The sequence below is a fragment of the Pagrus pagrus genome, assembly GCF_965226575.1.
Source record: "Pagrus pagrus genome assembly, chromosome: 4".
In the NCBI taxonomy this organism is placed as follows: Eukaryota; Metazoa; Chordata; class Actinopteri; order Spariformes; family Sparidae; genus Pagrus; species Pagrus pagrus.
Genome location: NC_140188.1, coordinates 6660602 through 6678954, shown reverse-complemented (window position 1 = coordinate 6678954; position 18353 = coordinate 6660602). Strand labels below are relative to the sequence as shown.

At 43.6% G+C, this 18353-nt stretch overlaps 1 protein-coding gene across 3 annotated transcripts in view; it reads left to right on the top strand.

The window, feature by feature from the left end:
- Positions 1–18353, top strand: part of mtus2b (microtubule associated tumor suppressor candidate 2b) — a 28328-nt gene that overhangs the window by 4553 nt on the left and 5422 nt on the right. For 2 of the 3 annotated variants that reach the window (XM_084351183.1, XM_084351181.1), the window contains exons 2-7: positions 1139–3145; positions 3369–3564; positions 4201–4416; positions 10067–10213; positions 11743–11841; positions 12917–13116. In XM_084351183.1, coding sequence (XP_084207309.1) covers positions 1355–3145; positions 3369–3564; positions 4201–4416; positions 10067–10213; positions 11743–11841; positions 12917–13116 — 2649 coding nt within the window. In that variant the 5' untranslated portion in view covers positions 1139–1354. The remainder of the gene's footprint in view (positions 1–1138; positions 3146–3368; positions 3565–4200; positions 4417–10066; positions 10214–11742; positions 11842–12916; positions 13117–18353) is intronic. The other variant, XM_084351182.1, reaches the window with a different exon arrangement.

The following is an 18353-nucleotide window of genomic DNA, read 5'->3' as shown; positions in this document are numbered from 1 at the left end:
ATAAAACATTCACAAAGCAGGCTGTCCCTCGAGGTGTATTGTAACATCTTCAATGTCACATTGGTTACATCTATGCTCGTCACAGACACAGGTAGAGACAGTAGAGACACATACTTTACAAATAACAATATCACCCACATATATTTTGCCTAGTAAGAGCTAGAAGAAGCTCCTCTTAGCTGTGGGCTCAGAGAAGACTTTTCTAGGACACTTAATCCAAACGGTCATGCTCATCCATCTCTGTATTTTTCCCTGAAGATGCTTGTTCAGTGTTGCTGCAGTATAATAAGGCCTTCCTTGGTGCAGTAGTTTTAATGAGAATTTTGTGGACTATAAGTGGAATTCCTTTTCTTTTCTTTTTTTTTTTTTACCTCAGAGGTTAACAGCCTGTTGTTTGCCGTCTTTTCTCCTCTCTGATAAGTGATGTTCATGAAAGCCTGCCTCTGTTGTACTCCTGGTCAGCTTTCAGTCAGCGAGGACTGTAGTTCTGGCAAATATCTAACCATTAGCAGGCGAAGGCTTGTCCTAGTTTTGGGGTTTGTTTGTAATCATAAGTTCCTGGATGGCTTCTGAAAATAGATCAGACAGAAACACACTCTGGGAACATGTGTTATGTTGTTCCCAGCGTCAGTATACATAGAGTATATTATTGTACTAGTTGAGTATAGAATTCAGTTACATTGTTTAAAATACACTTCAGACTAGTAAAACTTGATTTCCTGAATGGATTTTCCTTTTTAAATCGGCTTCAGAAGCTTGTCTTTTGAATGAGTATGGCACAACAGAGAAGATAATGGTCGGGTGATGGGGCGCTGCTGACAATTCTGCCACTTGGTCAACAGTTCATTTCGGGTATCGCCTATACAATAGTAACAGCTAATGAGAGGCTATCACATGACCCAGATTATAAAATAACAGATGTCAAGTAGAAAATAGGGAAACAATGAAATAACATGAGATGAGACATAAAAACGTGCATGCACACATCATGCAGACATCCATGTATATAATATGAATTAAAAAGGAAAAAGATTGGAGTTTTCTTCATTTTGATGTTGAGAAGAGTTGAAACCTGTTAAATATTTGGTTTGTGATTTTGTTTGTGACTTTTTATTCATTATGTTTTGTTTCTATGCAGATAAGGACTCCAGATGTCCTGAAGACCAAATGCGACATGATATTCAACACTCTGATTATTGCCATACTGGAATGAAAATGTGAAAATCAATTCGAGGCCCCTGCTGTGCCACTAAGACTCTTTGATGGGTAGACTGACTTTTTCCTGATTGATGCCATGGATGAGTGATTTTTAAGGTGCTCTTCAGGGCGCTGCAAACTCAGAGCTGTTTCCAAAATGTGTGATCGAAGAGAGCCCTTCGGCGAGGGGGAGGTGAGGAATAACAACCAGCAGGCGGGAGTGCTGGCTGATGGGGATGCCAACGCCAATGAGATCCGGGCAGAGGATGGTAGGGGGACGGGTGATACTGGCACTCTGTCGGCGGTGACCACTGAGCAGACAGAGCAGGACAAAGTCATCATCTGGGGTACAGACTCCCAGTGTGACGACCCCGAGCTGGCTGAGTTTGAGATGCTGGAGTGTCAGGAGCTGGAGGCCTTCCTGGTGGACGATGGAGAGGACTTTGTCGGGCTTGCAGACCGGAAGGCCCTTCATGAGCAGCCTTCATCGTGCAGCAAAGCCACAGTAGAACAGGAAACAGATGATAAGAGCAGAGAAGAAAGAAGGTCTGTCCTGCGTTGTGCCAGTGAGCAGGAATCCAGTGCCTCTCATGTCTCTGAGAGCAGAGAGGCTTCCAGGACTGAGTTAAGCTCTGAAGCTGATGTCTTTGTGACCTGTCTGTCCACCATTTCAAACATGGACACTGCTATGGACACTGCTGGCCGGACCCAGACGACAGACTCCTGGCACATCGCCTCAACCATCTCAGAAGACCTGACACTCATTTCACAGACTTGCACCACCGCCACTGAGATAGACATGGCCTCTAGAAGAGATGACCGCCCCTCCAAAAGCACAAAACCCCAGAAAGATGTGGACATGAATTTGAATTCAACAGTTCACTCAGAAGTGAGCAATGGAGTTGTCATTGATGAGTGCAGGAAGAACAATAACCAGAGAAACAAAGCAGGGAATGCCATTTCAGAGGGTGATTGTGATCAAGGGAGAAGCACGGAGCACAAGGGTTTACAGACTGCAAAAAAAGCACACGAAGAAAGCAACACTAAAATGGATAAAAGCACACAAGCTGATGAGGCTCCTGATGTGAACTACAGCCCACACAAAACAGGTATAAAGGGGGCTCAGTCATCGATTGAATCCAAAGCCATAAAGAAACAAGGATCATTTGATAACTCGTTGAAAAAACAAAATTCCTTTGACAGGAGTTTTAAGAAGCAGCCGTCGTTTGAGAATTCCTTCAAGAAGCAGCTCTCCTTTGATAACAGCTTAAAAAAGCAGGGCTCCTTCGAGAACACCGTCGCCACCAGCTCTTCAAGTCTGGAGAGAAGGAAGCCATGGGGGAGCCCGAGCCGACCAGCAACTCCTACTTCCCCTAGAACTACCTCCTCTTCCCCCAAGAGACGTCCGCCTGGTTCTCCAGCCAAGGTCCAGGGCATCAGGGCACTGAGCCTGGAGCGCAGCGACTCCCCTCAGAGAGGTTTAAGTCAAACAGTCAAACCTCCGGGTAAGACAAGTTTGAGCAGCGGTATCCCCAAACCTGTCATGTCTCAGCAGAAAGAGCCTGAACCCAGGAGGTCTTCTCCTCCACAGAAGCCTAAAAATGTCCGACCAAAAATCATCACCTATGTCCGGAAGAATCCTCAAGCAAAACCACAATCGACAGATGCCCCACATGAAGCGTCTACAATCCCACAGAGACTGTCCTCTTACTCCAGCCCGCAAGTTCAGAAAGACCAAAAGGTTGGTCCTCAGCCTAAATCCACACCGGTGCTATGTTCCTCCAACCTGCTGTTTGACAAGTATCGACAGGAGATGCAGAAGACGGGGTACTATTCTCCAGGCATGGCTGTGACCGGGGTGAAACCTCCGAGCAGCTCCGTCCTTCAGAGGCTGAGCGGGAAGTCGGACAGTTTTCATGAGGATATGCCTGAGAAATATCTACAAGAGGTGAGGAATGGACCGTGGATCTGATAAACTCACACAACACGACTGCAGAAAGTTCCACAAACATTTTTCTCTTTAAACATCTCAAAACGTTTTTATAATGCAAATAAGATGCATTTTTTTATACATATATGACACCTTTATTATATCATTGCCCACTTTATTGCCTGTCAGTTGAAGTCTTTATCGTGATGACAGGGATTGACTGTGTTGTAATGTCCCTCAGCAGCATGTTTCCCAAGAAGGAGGCAGTGTCTACCGCTCGCCCAGAGCTCTGAGGCCTCAGCTGGGGTTAGGGGCGGTGACCAGGCAGCCTGCTGCCAAGGCAAGAGTTCATCAGACAGGTCAAAGGTCGGCCACGGCCCCGAGCCATTCCGCTCAGGCAGCCGGAGTGTCCACACAAGGCTACCAGGACTCTGCAGGTGAGATGGTGATCTGCATAGTCAGTCCAAAGTGAAGTTTTGCTGTGACTTCAAATAATCTAACGTGCTTATGTTGTAAACATTTAGACCACTGTGGTGAAAATAACGTTATGACAGTTTTCTCACTTCTCTGCATACTTTGCTATTCTGTGCACGTCCCATCCGCTTGTTGTCGAGCTGCAGAGAACTTATCGTCTTCTCCTTGCTGAATGATTTACCACATTTTTTTCTCCCTGTCATGCTTATGGATGAGGCTTGGCTTTTGGCACCTCATCTCTTTGAAGTGCAAAACATTTCATTGCAATGTAACTCACACATCCTACCAACTCGCACTGAATATTTCTACTTGTTCACTTTATAAGTTATAATCTAGTAAGCTTCCATATGGGGATGTCTTATTTATGTGCAATTTCCTCACTGAATGGAGGTTGTTGTGTGTTTACATCTACGTGTGTCGCCTTATAGCTGCTCAAGACATGTGAGTCTGTTTTTCCTGCAGATCCCAGAAGGATATTAGTCGTGATTAGTAGCACTTTCCCTCCCAATAACGATGTTAATTTGGCCCTTATCTCAATTACCTTATCTCGATTCAACCACTGCTGCTTTAATATTGCATATTTTCCAATCTATCTCCAGGAGAGCAAAAGAGGTCAGGGGACAGAGGTCCGGACACCGCCCCCAAGAGCCTCCTGCTCAAACCAGGCCAGTCCGGTCTCCGTCCTCCAGGCTTCTCCGCCCTGCCAGCTGCCCGTCTGGCCACCTTCGGCTTCGTCCGGAGCTCCAGCGTCTCGTCCGTGTCCAGCAACCAGTCGAACGAAAGCAGTCAGAGTGATCCCTGTCGGCCTTCTCAGCGTAAGTTACAGTACTTAGCTTAAAATGTGTGCGGCTGGAAGGGGTCCAGACAAAGATATTTCAGACATCAAGCAGTGCTGTCTGATTAAAATGATGTTCCACAGTTCTGTTTTATTCTATCTGCATCTCCTTATTGTTCACCGGTAGTCGCGGCTGCCCCTGCCATCCTCAGTTACTATAGTAACAGCCACTCACTTCCTTTCAATTTTCGTTCATTTTTCACAAGTAGGCGCTGAAAGCTGCCGCAGCACAAGGGCTTTGATGAAGAAATCTTCAAGTCCCTCTCCTCCCTCTGCTGCCTCTCCTCAGCCTGCGTACTGCAGCATTTTATCTAGATCAGATCCTGGTACCCAGCCGACATCACCGCTCATAAACTTCCTGAAGCCTTCAGTCGGAGGAATCAGTGCTGGCAAAATTCAAGCTGATTATCTCTGTGTGGAAGAGAGATATAAGAAATGTGTCGGGAGGAGCTGGGAAGCTGTCAGTAGAGACTTCATTATTTATTACAGAGAAAGCACTTACTGAATCTAAGCAGTGTATACTGTACAGTATGTGTTGTTCTTCAGAATGGAGCTACTGCATATGTATCTACTGACGCAAATCTACTCTTGTCTAAATCAACTACTAGTCCCATGATTCTGAGTCTCAAGGATTACACCTCAGCAGCTGCACTGAGTCAACGTTTACTTGTTAGCTATTTTTTCCATAAATGTAGACTGACCAAATTAAATTACCTCAAACCTCAAAGACATTTACATGTCTAAATAAGCTGTTTGCCAAAATCAATGATGTAATGTAGGGCGATTATTGTCATTATCGTTTAATCTGCCGATCGTTACATGATTAATCGATTCAGAGTCTTATACGTATTTCAGGCTTGGGACCTCTTTTGCATAAAGTTTTGCATATTAAACTGGAGCTACAGTAACATGTAGGGTGGCCTATAATGCCATGTATAAACAAGTTGGCCATGTTAGCCTCCCCTTCTGGTGGGTATGTCAGTTTTTCTTGCTTGACAATTCAGTGTGGCTCGCAATAATGTCGGTACACTGACGATAAAAATACAGATAACTGACCAATACCTTTCACCTGGTTAGCTGACTAGTTCATCGTTATAGACATGCTCTGTGGCATAAAGTTAGGTTAGCTTGCTCACGTGATGACATGAGGAATCATGGGTAGACTATCATCAATGTTCTTATCTAATGTTGTTATCAAAAAAGACGGCAATTAATTTACTATTCAACTCATCGTTGCAGCTCTATGGTGTACACGTTACCACTTCTTTAACATTAGTCTATAAGCTCAGGCATAGTCTCCCTGTGTATCTGTACTGGGTGAGTTTATGCCGTCACCACATTTGCTCCAGCCTCAGACAGCTGACTGCTGCCTTTCCCTGCTCACCACTCTTACCCTCTTAATCTGACCTGCTGGATTCAGACGCTTCCTTAAGCTGCTTGTGCAGGCAGGCTGCTCAGACTGGAGGAAAAAAGAAAACAGCTGTTGTCTCGTGCAGGCTGTGCACCAACCACAGTAAATGCCTCATATGTCAGCAGCAGTCTCGTCTTCACTATTTATAATCCTTGAAATGAAGAAGTGGTGCCGGTGCCTGCAGCATGCGACGAAAAGAGAGAGTCGGGGTGTAGCGAGACAGGATAATCTGTGAAGCTGTTTTTACCCCGACACCTCTGACCAGCCTCTGTGGATCTCCTCAAACTTTCACCACAATCAAGCCAGATAATGGTCTTCCTTTCCTTCCTCCTCTGTGTCCCTCCTAAAATGCTCCAATGTACACATTACTGGGTTATTTTGTGCCTTTTTTAACGGTGCTTCTTCAGAAAACAACTACAGGTCATGATGATAACCTGCCGTCATGTAAGTGTGGTCTCATCTGTCTTTCATTGCCATTGTTGTCTTTGTTAGCTTCTCTGTGGAGCTGCAGTTCAATTCCTTTCTGCAACATAAAGGAAAATGTTATTCTGTTTGTGCTGAAGAGAATAGATGGGTGTCTACCGGATAGTAAAGCACTTGGGAGTAGCTCAGACAGCATATACAGAGCTGGCAGCTTGCATATCAGTGCTACCCTCCAGGCGGTTGGCTCAGACAGCGCCGCTCTATTAGTATGCCACCGTATGCCTCGAACGCAGCAGCGTTCAGCGGGGATTCACTCCAGCAAAACGTTGTGACTGGGAGTGAGTACATGCTCTCAGAGTAGACGATTCAATAATGAACGCTGGTGACATATCGGATTCGTCTGTCCAGTTAGATCATCAGAGCCTGTTCTGAGCGCAGGATGTCCACTACTTGGACAGGAAGATACGGGAGTTATATTCAGTGTGTTTGGAGCGTATTTTAGTTTTACTTTTGTTAGAAGACTCTAAGCTATTTTAATGGAGGAGTCAATGTAAGTAAATTAATCACTTGAGTTGTTTATCCAGCAAAAAATCCAAACATTCATTGTTTCCAGATCCTCAGTGTATCTGTAATTTTGTCTGTTGATGTTCAGACAAAACTAGCAATGTAAATGCTGCTTGATCACTGTTTTCTGACACTCTGTAGACATGGTGTATCTGCTAGTTAATATATACTTCATAATCCAACTTTGTGCTTTGGGCACCAGCTCCAAGTGAGCCTTCACAGCAGTTGAAGCAGCACAAATCTCTGTGGCATGTTATGAATATTAAGCCCTCCGTTCCTGTGGATCAGTCGCCTCCCTGTCGTGTCTTGCAGGAAGAAATATCACCAGTGCAGTTTTTGACAGGAGAGTCTCTCCAACCCTCTGGTGACTGTGGGGCCATTCTGTCTTTTTAATTTGAAGATCTGATAAAAACCTGTGAGATGAAACAGTGCAGGTTAAATGAAACATTGCCGTGTAGTACTCTGTCTTTAGACAAAGAGCTTAAACAATGGCTTCATGAATTTCGTGTCGGTCCAGTTAAACACTTATTTGTTGCCTAAAATGTACCTGGAGGGATTTCAGAATATATAGTATCGCTTCCTCTTAAGAATGCACCAGATACCAATATTTGTTTTTTATTAAACCATGCAGGCATTTTGAACAGATTCCTCTGACAATTTGACTCACCAAGGATCACAACCTCATGAGTCCTTCTGGTGGCGCTGAAAGTTCCTCAGCTAACTTGCTGTGAAGAAGAAAAAACTCACAGGAGTAAATTGCTAAAATGCTAAAATCATAACAATATTCCATTCATTTCTCATTTCTTAATGTAAATATTAATATTTTTAATGATGAACTGAGTTAGAGGATTCCTTGTAGGCCTTTAATTCACGTATTAGTTCTTAATCCATTTCATGTACAAGGAAAGGTTAAGAATAGAAAAAAGAATAGAACTGATGCTGAATTGAGTCGAATCATATTAGAAATCAAATTGAAACCTTGTGAATTGAAATGGAATCATTACCGGAAATCAGTGAAGACACCCAGTTCTAATCATGATAGTATCGCAATGAGTTACTCTGTGATTCCCACCCCCAAAATGCACAACACAACAGAGTTCACACTGGTGTCCGACTGCACTTTTCTCTTGTATGACGTGTATTTCTGTCACTTATAATTAGGTAAAAAAAAGAATTGAAAAGAAATGACAATACCTCCTGTTATTCAGATGATATCTTATCTGTCTGAATGTGTGTTGCTCCAATATTTGCATCACACAGATCAGACAGCTTAAGGAGAAAAGCAAACTTTAGATAAAGATGAATTATTGAGGAGTAGCAGATATGATCTCAGAAAGATAAGCACAGTGCGTGTATTTAGTGTGTTCTCACTGCTTGTGAATCAGTCACCAGCGGAGTAAAGTCCTTCTCGCCTCACACTGATCGGAGATGCTTACAGCAGGGGATGGATTCATACTGTACATCCAGGCTCCAAAGAAACATTTAGCAGTGTGAGTCAGCCTCCAGCTGTCTCCTTCAGTCAGTCTGTTTCTTGGCTCAGCGGCCTCCAGTTCAGCAGAATGCCTTTGGGAAAATAAGCATCTGCTGACTCTCCCAGGTGAGGAGAGTTACTGTGATCCCGCTGGAGGTTTCACACAGGTCCCCGGCACGTTCGGCCACTTTCTGATCTGACTTTGTTATGAAATGGACACTCTTTTTGTGTATTCTACTACAACAGCTTGTCGTTTCAGCTTTGATTTCAGGCTCATGAGCGATCGGCTGACTTATTCAGAATAATTAATTCAAGGCCACAGACCCGTCCTTCCTGCCTCTTTGAGGGTACTGAGTTACCTGAAGGTGCAGCATGTGTCAGCACTGTTATTGATTGAGGAGCTGAATATTTCATGATAGTAATTGGAGCTTCACTTGCCCTGACAAAGTAAGCCTAAATGCTGAGTTCTCTACTTAGTGCAGGAATCCAGAGACGGTCCACAGTTTATACAGAATTATATAAAGCAATCAATGACGATGTGTAACAACCGCGAGGATCCTCCTTCCGTTTGTTCCTGGTGATGTTTTTCTGGTGGGCTACTCGATGCCGCAGCCTGAGTTTGTCTATGAATCAAAGCCTTTCATATCCACAGAAAGCTAGAGGCACAACAACAGCTGTTATGAATAATTAAGATGTTTGCACGATTCTGCTTCTCTTGGTAAATTTCTTCAGTTCAGAGGAAAAAATACTCTCCAAGGAAAGACAGTGATCTGCTGGTACTTCATCCTTAAAATACAAAAGAAATACACCATGGTAATTCTCACTGACTAATGAGGAATCCCATGATCCTTTTACTGTTTTCTAACTAAAAGTCAGTCAGGTAATTTCAAATCTAACCACACTTACAGTAATGTATTTAAGCACTGCGGGCACTATAACTGTAGCCTATGAATTATGAAAAGGGTAATACATCGACTAATTAAAGCAATGATTTCCCCACACAGCTTTGATCATTACAAGCAAGACCCAATATGAGAAATGCAATATCAAGAGCATATTATGCAAAGTTCGTAGCAGCCCAGTGTTGTCCAATATGTCTCAGTACACAGTATAAGCTGAGAGGTGCTGGACATTTCTACACCATTCTCACTCGACTAACAGAAAAAAGTGTAAAAACGTGGAGTGATTGAAAGCAGATGCCAGTGTTGTGTCCACTCACACATTCCCGTTCAGACTCACAGGGGCCTGGAGCGTCTGCCAGCATGCATTAGGCAAAAGGTATGAGTATGGGTATCGGCAGATATCCAAATTCAGGTATTGGAATCGGATCGGAACTGAAAAAAGTGGATGGGTGCATCTCTACTGCACACTGTCCAGCAGCAGTTATAGGTTCAAACCCAGGACTCTGTTATTGTGACACAGCTGTACTAACCACTGAACCACTGCATGAAGCATTGATGTGGGACATTTTATAATACTCTAGTTTAGTTGTGAAAGTATGTAGATGGGCCAGATTGATTAAAATCTTTTTCTATTTAGAAACAAACCAACAAAAGAAACAGGCAGTATTAATTACATGTTCGAACAGGAGTGGGAAGAAGTGGGAACTTATCTAACCCCACCCCATCAAAACATGGACACCACCTGTCAGCCTCCTTCAGTCTGGTTATAGCCTTCCTGTGAACAGTAACCTCATTTCAACATTTTGACACAATCACTGACTGTGTTTTTCTGTTCTCTGACATCCTTCCTGCTCTGCAGATCCCAGCAGTGGCAGCGATGACACACCTCTCCACAAAGCGACACCGCCCCCCACTGAAGCCTCCCATCCTCAGAGCCGGACTCAGCCTCCCAACGCCCCCAGCCTGCAGCGCCGCAGCCTGCCGCCGCAACGCAGCTCCCCGCTCGGTACGTCCAGCAGAAACAGGCCTCTTGGTGCTCAGTTTTTCTGCATGTAGTGATGTAGTGAGTTCAAGGTCACTGGTGATCCCATGACCCTTGAGATCGGACGTGTGAGCGTGTGCTGGCAGGGCTGTCAGACGGAGGTGGGATGTGGGGGTGACATTGCTGTCAGCACTCAAGCGGCTCATGACGACAAATTCACACATTGGTATTCATTCTTTAGCGACTGTCAGACAGATTGCTGTTTTTAATGCTATTTTTTCTCTGTTCATGTTAGTGAAGTTGTCATAATGGAGCATGATGACGGTTGCCGAGCGGGGTGTTTACAGATGCTGATTTGCTGGTGTGTGAATGGACCTGTACTCTGTTTGAGACAAATTTCCTTTTGCTACATTTTCCAAAATTAGTCGGACCATAACACCGCTAACCAGGCAGAAATGAAAGAATTTATGGTTGTTAGCTCCCTAACCTGCTGCAGGCAATTCATTTACATATGAGGCACTCAGGCTTGTGGGAATTTACTGTGTGTTTAAATGGCTTGGTTGACAGCTCACCTTTCTCACCAGGGTGTTCAATGTTAATTGTGTTCAAACAACAGGGAAAAACATACAGTAGTCCCTTTAAAGGGCATCTGTATGTACTTTCAGCAGTGACTCTGCAGCAGTTTGACTGATTGTCCCTCTTGACAGACAATAAGAGTCCACTGTTCATGTCAGATTCCCTGTGAGGGAGCTAATAAAAGCTTTGAAGAAAGAAGAAAACAGAATGAAACATAATAAGCCTAGAAAACTCCTGCTGCAGTGCATCTGAACTGTTGCTCAGCATTGCATCACAGCACTGATACAGTCCCACATTCTGCTCCCTCTCTGCTGATGTAGGCGTCTTTGTTGGTAGTCGGTGCACCTTGTGGCCTGTGTTGGCATCTTTGCAGTGAATGTGGAGTATCGACACCATCCAGTGGTCACTGAGTGTATTTCTGTGTCAGACAGGAGCCGACTCAGCTCCCTGCAACAGAACTTGTGTGAGCAAATGAGGCAGCAGCTCCAGCTGGTGGCCACTGTACCACACGGTGCCTCATTCATACGTTTTCTCACTTGAGGTTATTTTGGTTCATTTTTCCAGAAGCAAAAAAAACAAAAAAAACTTTACAAAGTCATTTTGAACACCTTTTGGGGACATTTTATGTTTTTTTTTTTACACTGTTTTCATTACACACATAAGTACAAAGTTCTCTCACAGGACAGTTAGGGGTTAGTTGCCTTGCTCAAGGTTACCTCGTCCCCCACTGACTAAGCTGCTAAGCTAAAAGTGCAGAAGTGTAGTCAGCAAAATAAACAAATAGGTAGCCATTTATAAACTAGATATTTTATGTGCAAACTTTTAATCTGTTAAGTAAATTGTTACCTTAACAGTCAAATAAATTAAAGTAGAAGAGTAAAAATAGTAATATTGAAACAATAAATAATAAAAATGACATAATACAAAACCATGTGTGCATTATAAAACGTACTGAGTTCTGTTTTCTTTCTCTACAGCCTCGAGGAGGGAGATGCAGAAAGACGTAGAAGCTGTGTTGCCACCAAAGTCGTCTCCTAAAAGATTTGCAGTGGTTTCACCCAAACCACAATCTCCTGGTGAGTCTTACATATCACATCACAGCCTCTGTCTGTGTGTGTGTGTGTGTGTGTGTGTGTGTGTGTGTGTGTGTGTGTGTGTGTGTGTGTGTGTACACATGCACACATACTGTATGCACATACAGTACAAGTGTGATATTGTGTGTTTGGCCTGTTCCAACGAGGTGCACACAGAGAAAGCAGCACTCTCGTCCTTCAGCCTCGACTGTATCTTTAAAATTTACAGTCACTCTCTCTCTCTCTCACTCACTTTCGCTCACTCGCCTCATTGCCTGCTGTTGTCATAGCAACAAGCCACAGTGGCTGTAATGCTGGGATGGCTCCTTTGGTAACAATCCTGCTGGGTCAGATTACCACAGCAAGTCAGCATTTTGTCCACTTCTTAGAAACCAGTCAGACAGACAGAATCTCAGGACATGTGATAAAGGTTTACCACACACACACACACACACACACACACACACACACACACACACACACACACACACACACAAACGGTACACTCATATCTTCTCTGTTTGAGTGTTTCGAGGTGAGAGAAGAAATTGTCTGAGCAGTGAGGAGGCTTGGATACAGTAAGTGGGAAGTATCATTTGTCCCTGTGGGAGGATACAAACCACTGAGGTTTCAACCAGTCCACACTTAATTTGTTTGTGTGTCTGTGTGTGTGTGTGTGTAAACTGAGAGAGAAAATACTGCTAATACTATCTGCAGCATAAATCGGCTATTTGATATTACTATTATAGACCAACTAACGACTGTTTTTTCATTCCCAGAAGAACACCGAGTACAATTCTAATCCAAACACAAAAATATTCCATTTACAGTGATATTAAGCACAAAAAAGCAAGAAATCCTTAGAATTATAAGAAGCTGGAACCAGCTAATAATTAGCATTGTCCTTGATAAATCACTTATTCATGATCAGAATTGTTGTTAATTCTCTGTTGACTGATAATCAGTGTTGTCACATTAGTCTTCCTGTTGGTAATGTTTGTGTTTGATTCCTACTTGCATACACATTGTACACATTGAGTAAAAAATAATTTCATTCCTCTGCTGTCTGTTTCTATAGTCCGTGGGCGGACAGCAGCAGCACTTCCTGGAGCAGTTCGGACTGAAAGGGCCCAGGAGCTGGACCGGGCTCTGATCCAGCAGCTGAGAGAGCGTTGTGAGCAGCAGGCCCTGCAGCTGGAGAGCCTTCAGGCCCAGTTAAAGAAGGCCTCCCTGTGCCTGGACGTCTTCAGCATCACCACCCAGCACTTCTGTCAAAAGGTAGGCTGCAGCAGAGATCTGGGACCACAGAGGAATTGACGTAAAGTTTTTATTTGTTAATCGTATCGTTGATCTAAACTAATAATTTCAGCTCTGTGTCAAACACACTGTGGTTGCCCGTTCTAATGCTACACACTCTAAACTGCAGTTTTTCTCCGTAAATGTTCTACTGCAAATAAATATTTAGCCGACAAAATCGATTTCTTGCAAAAAGAAAAGTCAAAAATCCAGATTCTTCCAATTAAATTGTAAAACAAGCAGGTGTCACATCTCTGAACGTTTATGGAGGCTCAGCTCTGATGTCCAAGATTTGGGATCTTTGCATTCAGAAGGTCACTTCTCAGAAAAGAATCCCAAACTAGCCCCTCGGCTGTAATTGTGAAATAATCATAAGTTATCTTATAGATGTCATGAATTGGAGCTTTTCTTGCATTATTAAGTTTGATGTTCAGCAGGGATGGATTTTCAAAACAGAGTTTGCTTGCAGCTGCATTATTGTGTAACAGTAGCATAACTTAATGAAGTAAATGTACTGTTTGTCATGGCGGATGCTCATGTTCAGCAAGTTTCAAATCTCTGCCAGTTGTTTTTCATGCAACACTGAAACAAACAGAAAGAGTGCTTCACTTACTTCAAATAAATGAATGCTTTGGAAAAAGTTTTACAAAGTGGTTGTAGTGTTGCGAAATAAGCAGAAGGCAGTTTGAATGTGTTTGTGTCGAGTGTCATGCAAACACAACCCTTTCACAGAAACTGCATCTGCTTCATAATGGTTCATCCTCCTATGATACATTTTGCAGCCATCTTCCATGCTGATAAACACAAACCTGCTGTCTGAAAATACAAAGGAGGAACTGTTGCAGACTTCAGAATGCAACTACAAAGTGTGACGAGTCCAATAGCTCAAATGACACCTGCAGCACCTGGCTTTTGTTGTCGGCATTACTTTGTTCACAAAGCAGAAAAAGTCTCGTCTGTTGTGGCTTTTTGAATGTGCAGCGGGATCTGTCAGTGTCTGTACGGGGGATTCTCAAAGGTTTTTCCACTGTGGCTTTTATTAGCATTAGCATAGAGATGTGTGGCATTTCATGTTGGTACCCCTGCTGGATGAACATATTTTGAAATTTATTTAAAATATCTGGTTTGAGGTGTCTCATGAGTATTCTCTCGTTGTGTAAGATAATCACTGCCAATGGTTTCACCATCATACAGCTCCAGATGGTACAGACTGTCTGCACACTGTGACTGAGTGTGTTCTGCTTCTCAAACCTGGATTAAGCATTCGTTTCTCGCCCTTTCCTGCTCCTCTGCTTGCGTTTCATCCATTTCCCGGCCCCACCCACGGGTTCTGCTCTACACTGGGAGATGATTAATGAGATTAGAGCTGGCTGCCTGGTCCTCGCTGTGCTTTTAGTGAGAGTGATTGTCAGACACTGGCAGAGAACCCACCAAGGTCCTTGGAAATACGTTCATCTGAGATGTATCTGCAAACTTTGGAGGGGATATGCTATTTAAAAATGATCCTTCAATTGGATTTTTTGAATTTGATCATGACAAAATGGCAGTGTAACTGATTTCCAGATGTAAGCTACAGGTGCACTCGATCACCTGTAAGTCTGTTTTTAGGGGAATAGAGCATTAAATCTTTCCTGATATTGGCCAAGATATATTTCTGAATTTCTCTGCGCTGACAGCTGAAGCTTTAATCTAGTTATCTAGCTCTGTTCGTTACTGCTCATGTCCTCGTTCTGGATGGCTGATGAGCTTTTTGAAGGTTTATTGTATAAATGAGACTCATAGAGGAAATAGAGAAACTATTAATGTTCTTTTGCATGATTTAAAGAGCTTTGTCCTGTATATTATTGAGCTATAATGGGCAGTTAGATTTGTTTTGCTGGAGATTGTACATCCATAGCTATAATCTGGAGGTCATTGCTTCAGTCAGAACTATACAGAGGAAGTTATTTTCTATTAAGCATGTGTTTGATCTGATAGTGAAATTCCTGCATGTAGCTATTTTTCCTGAGCTGAGTAACAGAACAGATAATTGGCCACTTATTGATCATCTCCCTCCCCCGTCATCTCCTGCTCCACTCTTTTATTTTTTCTCAAAGATGCAAAAGACCGACGTGTGTGTGTGTGTCTGTGTGTGGTGTGTGTGTGTGAATCGCTCCCTGCCATGCGTGTGAATGTGATACAGGGCGTGTTGCTGGGGGTTTAGGGGAGGGCAGGCATAGAGCTGGGCAGGCAGTCTATGTTCCAGAAGGGATAAACGCCGGTCGCAAACCAGGAAACGAGGTGAGGCTTCGGTTTTTCCCATCCCCATCTCTCCTCCCCTCTCCTTCCTTCGCCTGCTTCCCTCCCCCCTCTGCCTCTCTCTCTGTATCCTTCTCTCACTCGCATCTGTCACTGCTGCCTCCCCGCTCGGCTCAGGGATGCTGCCGTCTGCGAGCCGGGTATGGGCCATTGCTGCTGTCGGCTCCATTTCCTCCCTCTGCGCTGTCTGGACCAAACGGTAAAAGCAGCATCTTCTGCAGGCAGCAGCCTTGTTTCAGCACAGAGGATTCCTTTATATATGTGTGGTTGTGCGCATGTGTGTGTTTGGCATGGGGGGGTCTGAGGATGTCTATATGAGCGTTATATTCACTTGTTTCCTAGAGACGGAGCTGGTGGAGAGAGTGTAAAGCTGCGCATGATTGTGCTGAGTCAAAGCAGGTTTATCTGTCGCACTGTCCCTCTTTCTTTTCTCTAAGAGTTCGCAGGGATGTTACATAACATGCTATAGCTGCTGTGCTGTATTCTTACACATCTTTCTGTAATTACAGTGTGTCTGCTTGTGTAGTTCTATAGGATGTTTATTCTCTTGTTTACCTGATGCTGCTGAATTTCTCATCTACAAGACGTCACACGTTTGGTTTCCCTTATAGAAATCACCTTGTAGTTGCAGCCTGTGTGTTTATTGGAGTCTGAGTCGCTTCAGGACCAAAACAGTCCAAACAAAGAGGCGCAGCTGCTCATTGGAAGGGTTTTATGGTCCCACTGAAACCGGGCTGATTTTATGGATGCAGACTTTGGAGAGGTTAATTAACTCATTGTAGTCTCTTCTGGAGAATGAGCGTCCTCAATCGTTTGTGATGTATGGAGGAGAAATGCCAAACGTTAGAGGATTTGCGTCTTTCTTCTGTTTTATATCATTGTGAGCAGAATATCAGTGGGTTGTGGACTGTTTGATACAATCAAGCCCTGGACAGTTTATAGTGATGAGCATTTTTTTTACTATTTTACTACGGAACTGAAAAACTGGCCAAAGAATCACAGAGATACTCAGCAGTACAATCAATAAGGGAAACAATCAGTTGCACCTGTGAGAATGTTGCCTTGGTGATATCCGATGGGAGAATTACAATGCAGGTCACATAACTCCCAGGAGGTCTGACTCGAGGGGGCGTCTGGGCCGGACGGGGGGGAGATGATGAGCCGGAGCAGAGGTGGAGCTGAGGAGTAAGACATTTAAAAAAAACAGCCTCTGAGCATCCCTCATCCGTCATGAGGTCACAGCAGTCTCTCTCCGTCCCTGATGACTGTGTTCCACCTCTTAGAGGATGACATCATCACTGCCGAACACACTGTATACTACCTCATACATATTTCACCCACTGCTCTCTGTCTCCCTCTCTTCCTTTGTTTCTTGCGCGCACTGCTCGGTGATCTCTGTTTTATCTGCAGTAACAGAGAGTGTCGCTGTCTTACCTCGTGTTTAGAGTTGAGATCAATAGTTATTTAACTGTCTGGTGTTCGTTCCTTTGTGAGTAAAATCTGATCTGAGGGTGTCACATCATGAGGAGTCCTCAGGGCTGGTGCAGAAGTTGTACATGATTACTTTTTCGTTTTAACAAAGTTTGTATTTTTATCCGCAAATGCTGTAGGTGACTCTCACCATGAGGCATTTACTGTAGCTCAATGTAAGAACTTTACCTGTTATGATCCATTGTGAACTAGAGGACACACTGATGTCGAACCGTGGTGCTGCAGAGAAGCTAATAATGAACAGAAACGTTACAAATATTCAATATTAGATAGTCTGATGTTGCTCCAGCGTGTGGGTGTAAGTTTATCAGGCTGACCTGCAAAAAGAAACAGCAAAACAATCTAAAAAATGGCGTCCAGCTTTCAAGTTTGAAGTTGTGTCTCAGACAGTCGGTACAGATCCAGTCCTGCTCTGCACTGCCCCCTGTTGAGAAGGAGTCTTTTAGTTGTGTGGCCACATTTCGGTCAAAATACATTTAATCCACTGGGTCTTGACATCTTGCTTGATTCTGCGGGTGGCGATGGCCACCTAGCTGGAAGTGGACGTTTAAATGAAGCACCATAAAGTGTCACATGGAGAGTGCCTGGCTTTTTGGAAAATCATTTCCTGGTAGATAGAGCAAGAAAAAGAGCAGAAAAGATGGTGTTTTCTGAAATTTTGTGGGTCTTTTTGCACAACATGTGACCTCTAATCGTCTAATATTATCAAAGGTACAAGACTGTAGCTTTGACTTTTTACCTTTAGCCCAGTATTTTATGGCACGTTATTTTAATAGAGTTTTAATTGTCGGGTTTATCAGTGAATCACAGCCTCAGTCAATCTCATGTAAGTGCATCCTGCATTCTGGCCGTCCTCCTGGATCCACACACTTTACATATATTATATCATTTCTATCAGATATTCTGTCAATGCACTTTGTGAACTGTGATTTTGTTGTTCTGGTCTGTATATGCGACATCTATTGCACGTCTGTCCGTCCTGGGAGAGGGATCCCTCCTCTGTGGCTCCTCCTGAGGTTTCTTCCATCTTTTCCTCCACTGTTAAAAGGTTTTCCCTCGATTCAAGCGAGGGCCTAAGGACAGAGGGTGTCGTTCACTGTACAGATTGTAAAGCCCACTGAGGCAATGTGATTGCGATGTTGGGCTCTATAAATAAAACTGATTTGATTTTGAAGGTTATTGCTGATTACAGTGTCTGACTGGTTACAACATGTTCTAACTGAGCTGTTATAAGGCTTGCGAGGTATAAACACACCCATTATCAGAGATAACTTTCAAACCAGGCGTGTTGATACTACATTTTTTGGTCAAAGAAGCTGCACTTGATACAAACATGCTCTAGGGACGTCCTTGTTGTAAGTAATCCTCTAATGCACACGTATCTGCCAACTTTTTAGGTTAAAAAATCTCTCTCTCCTCCTCGTGTTTCT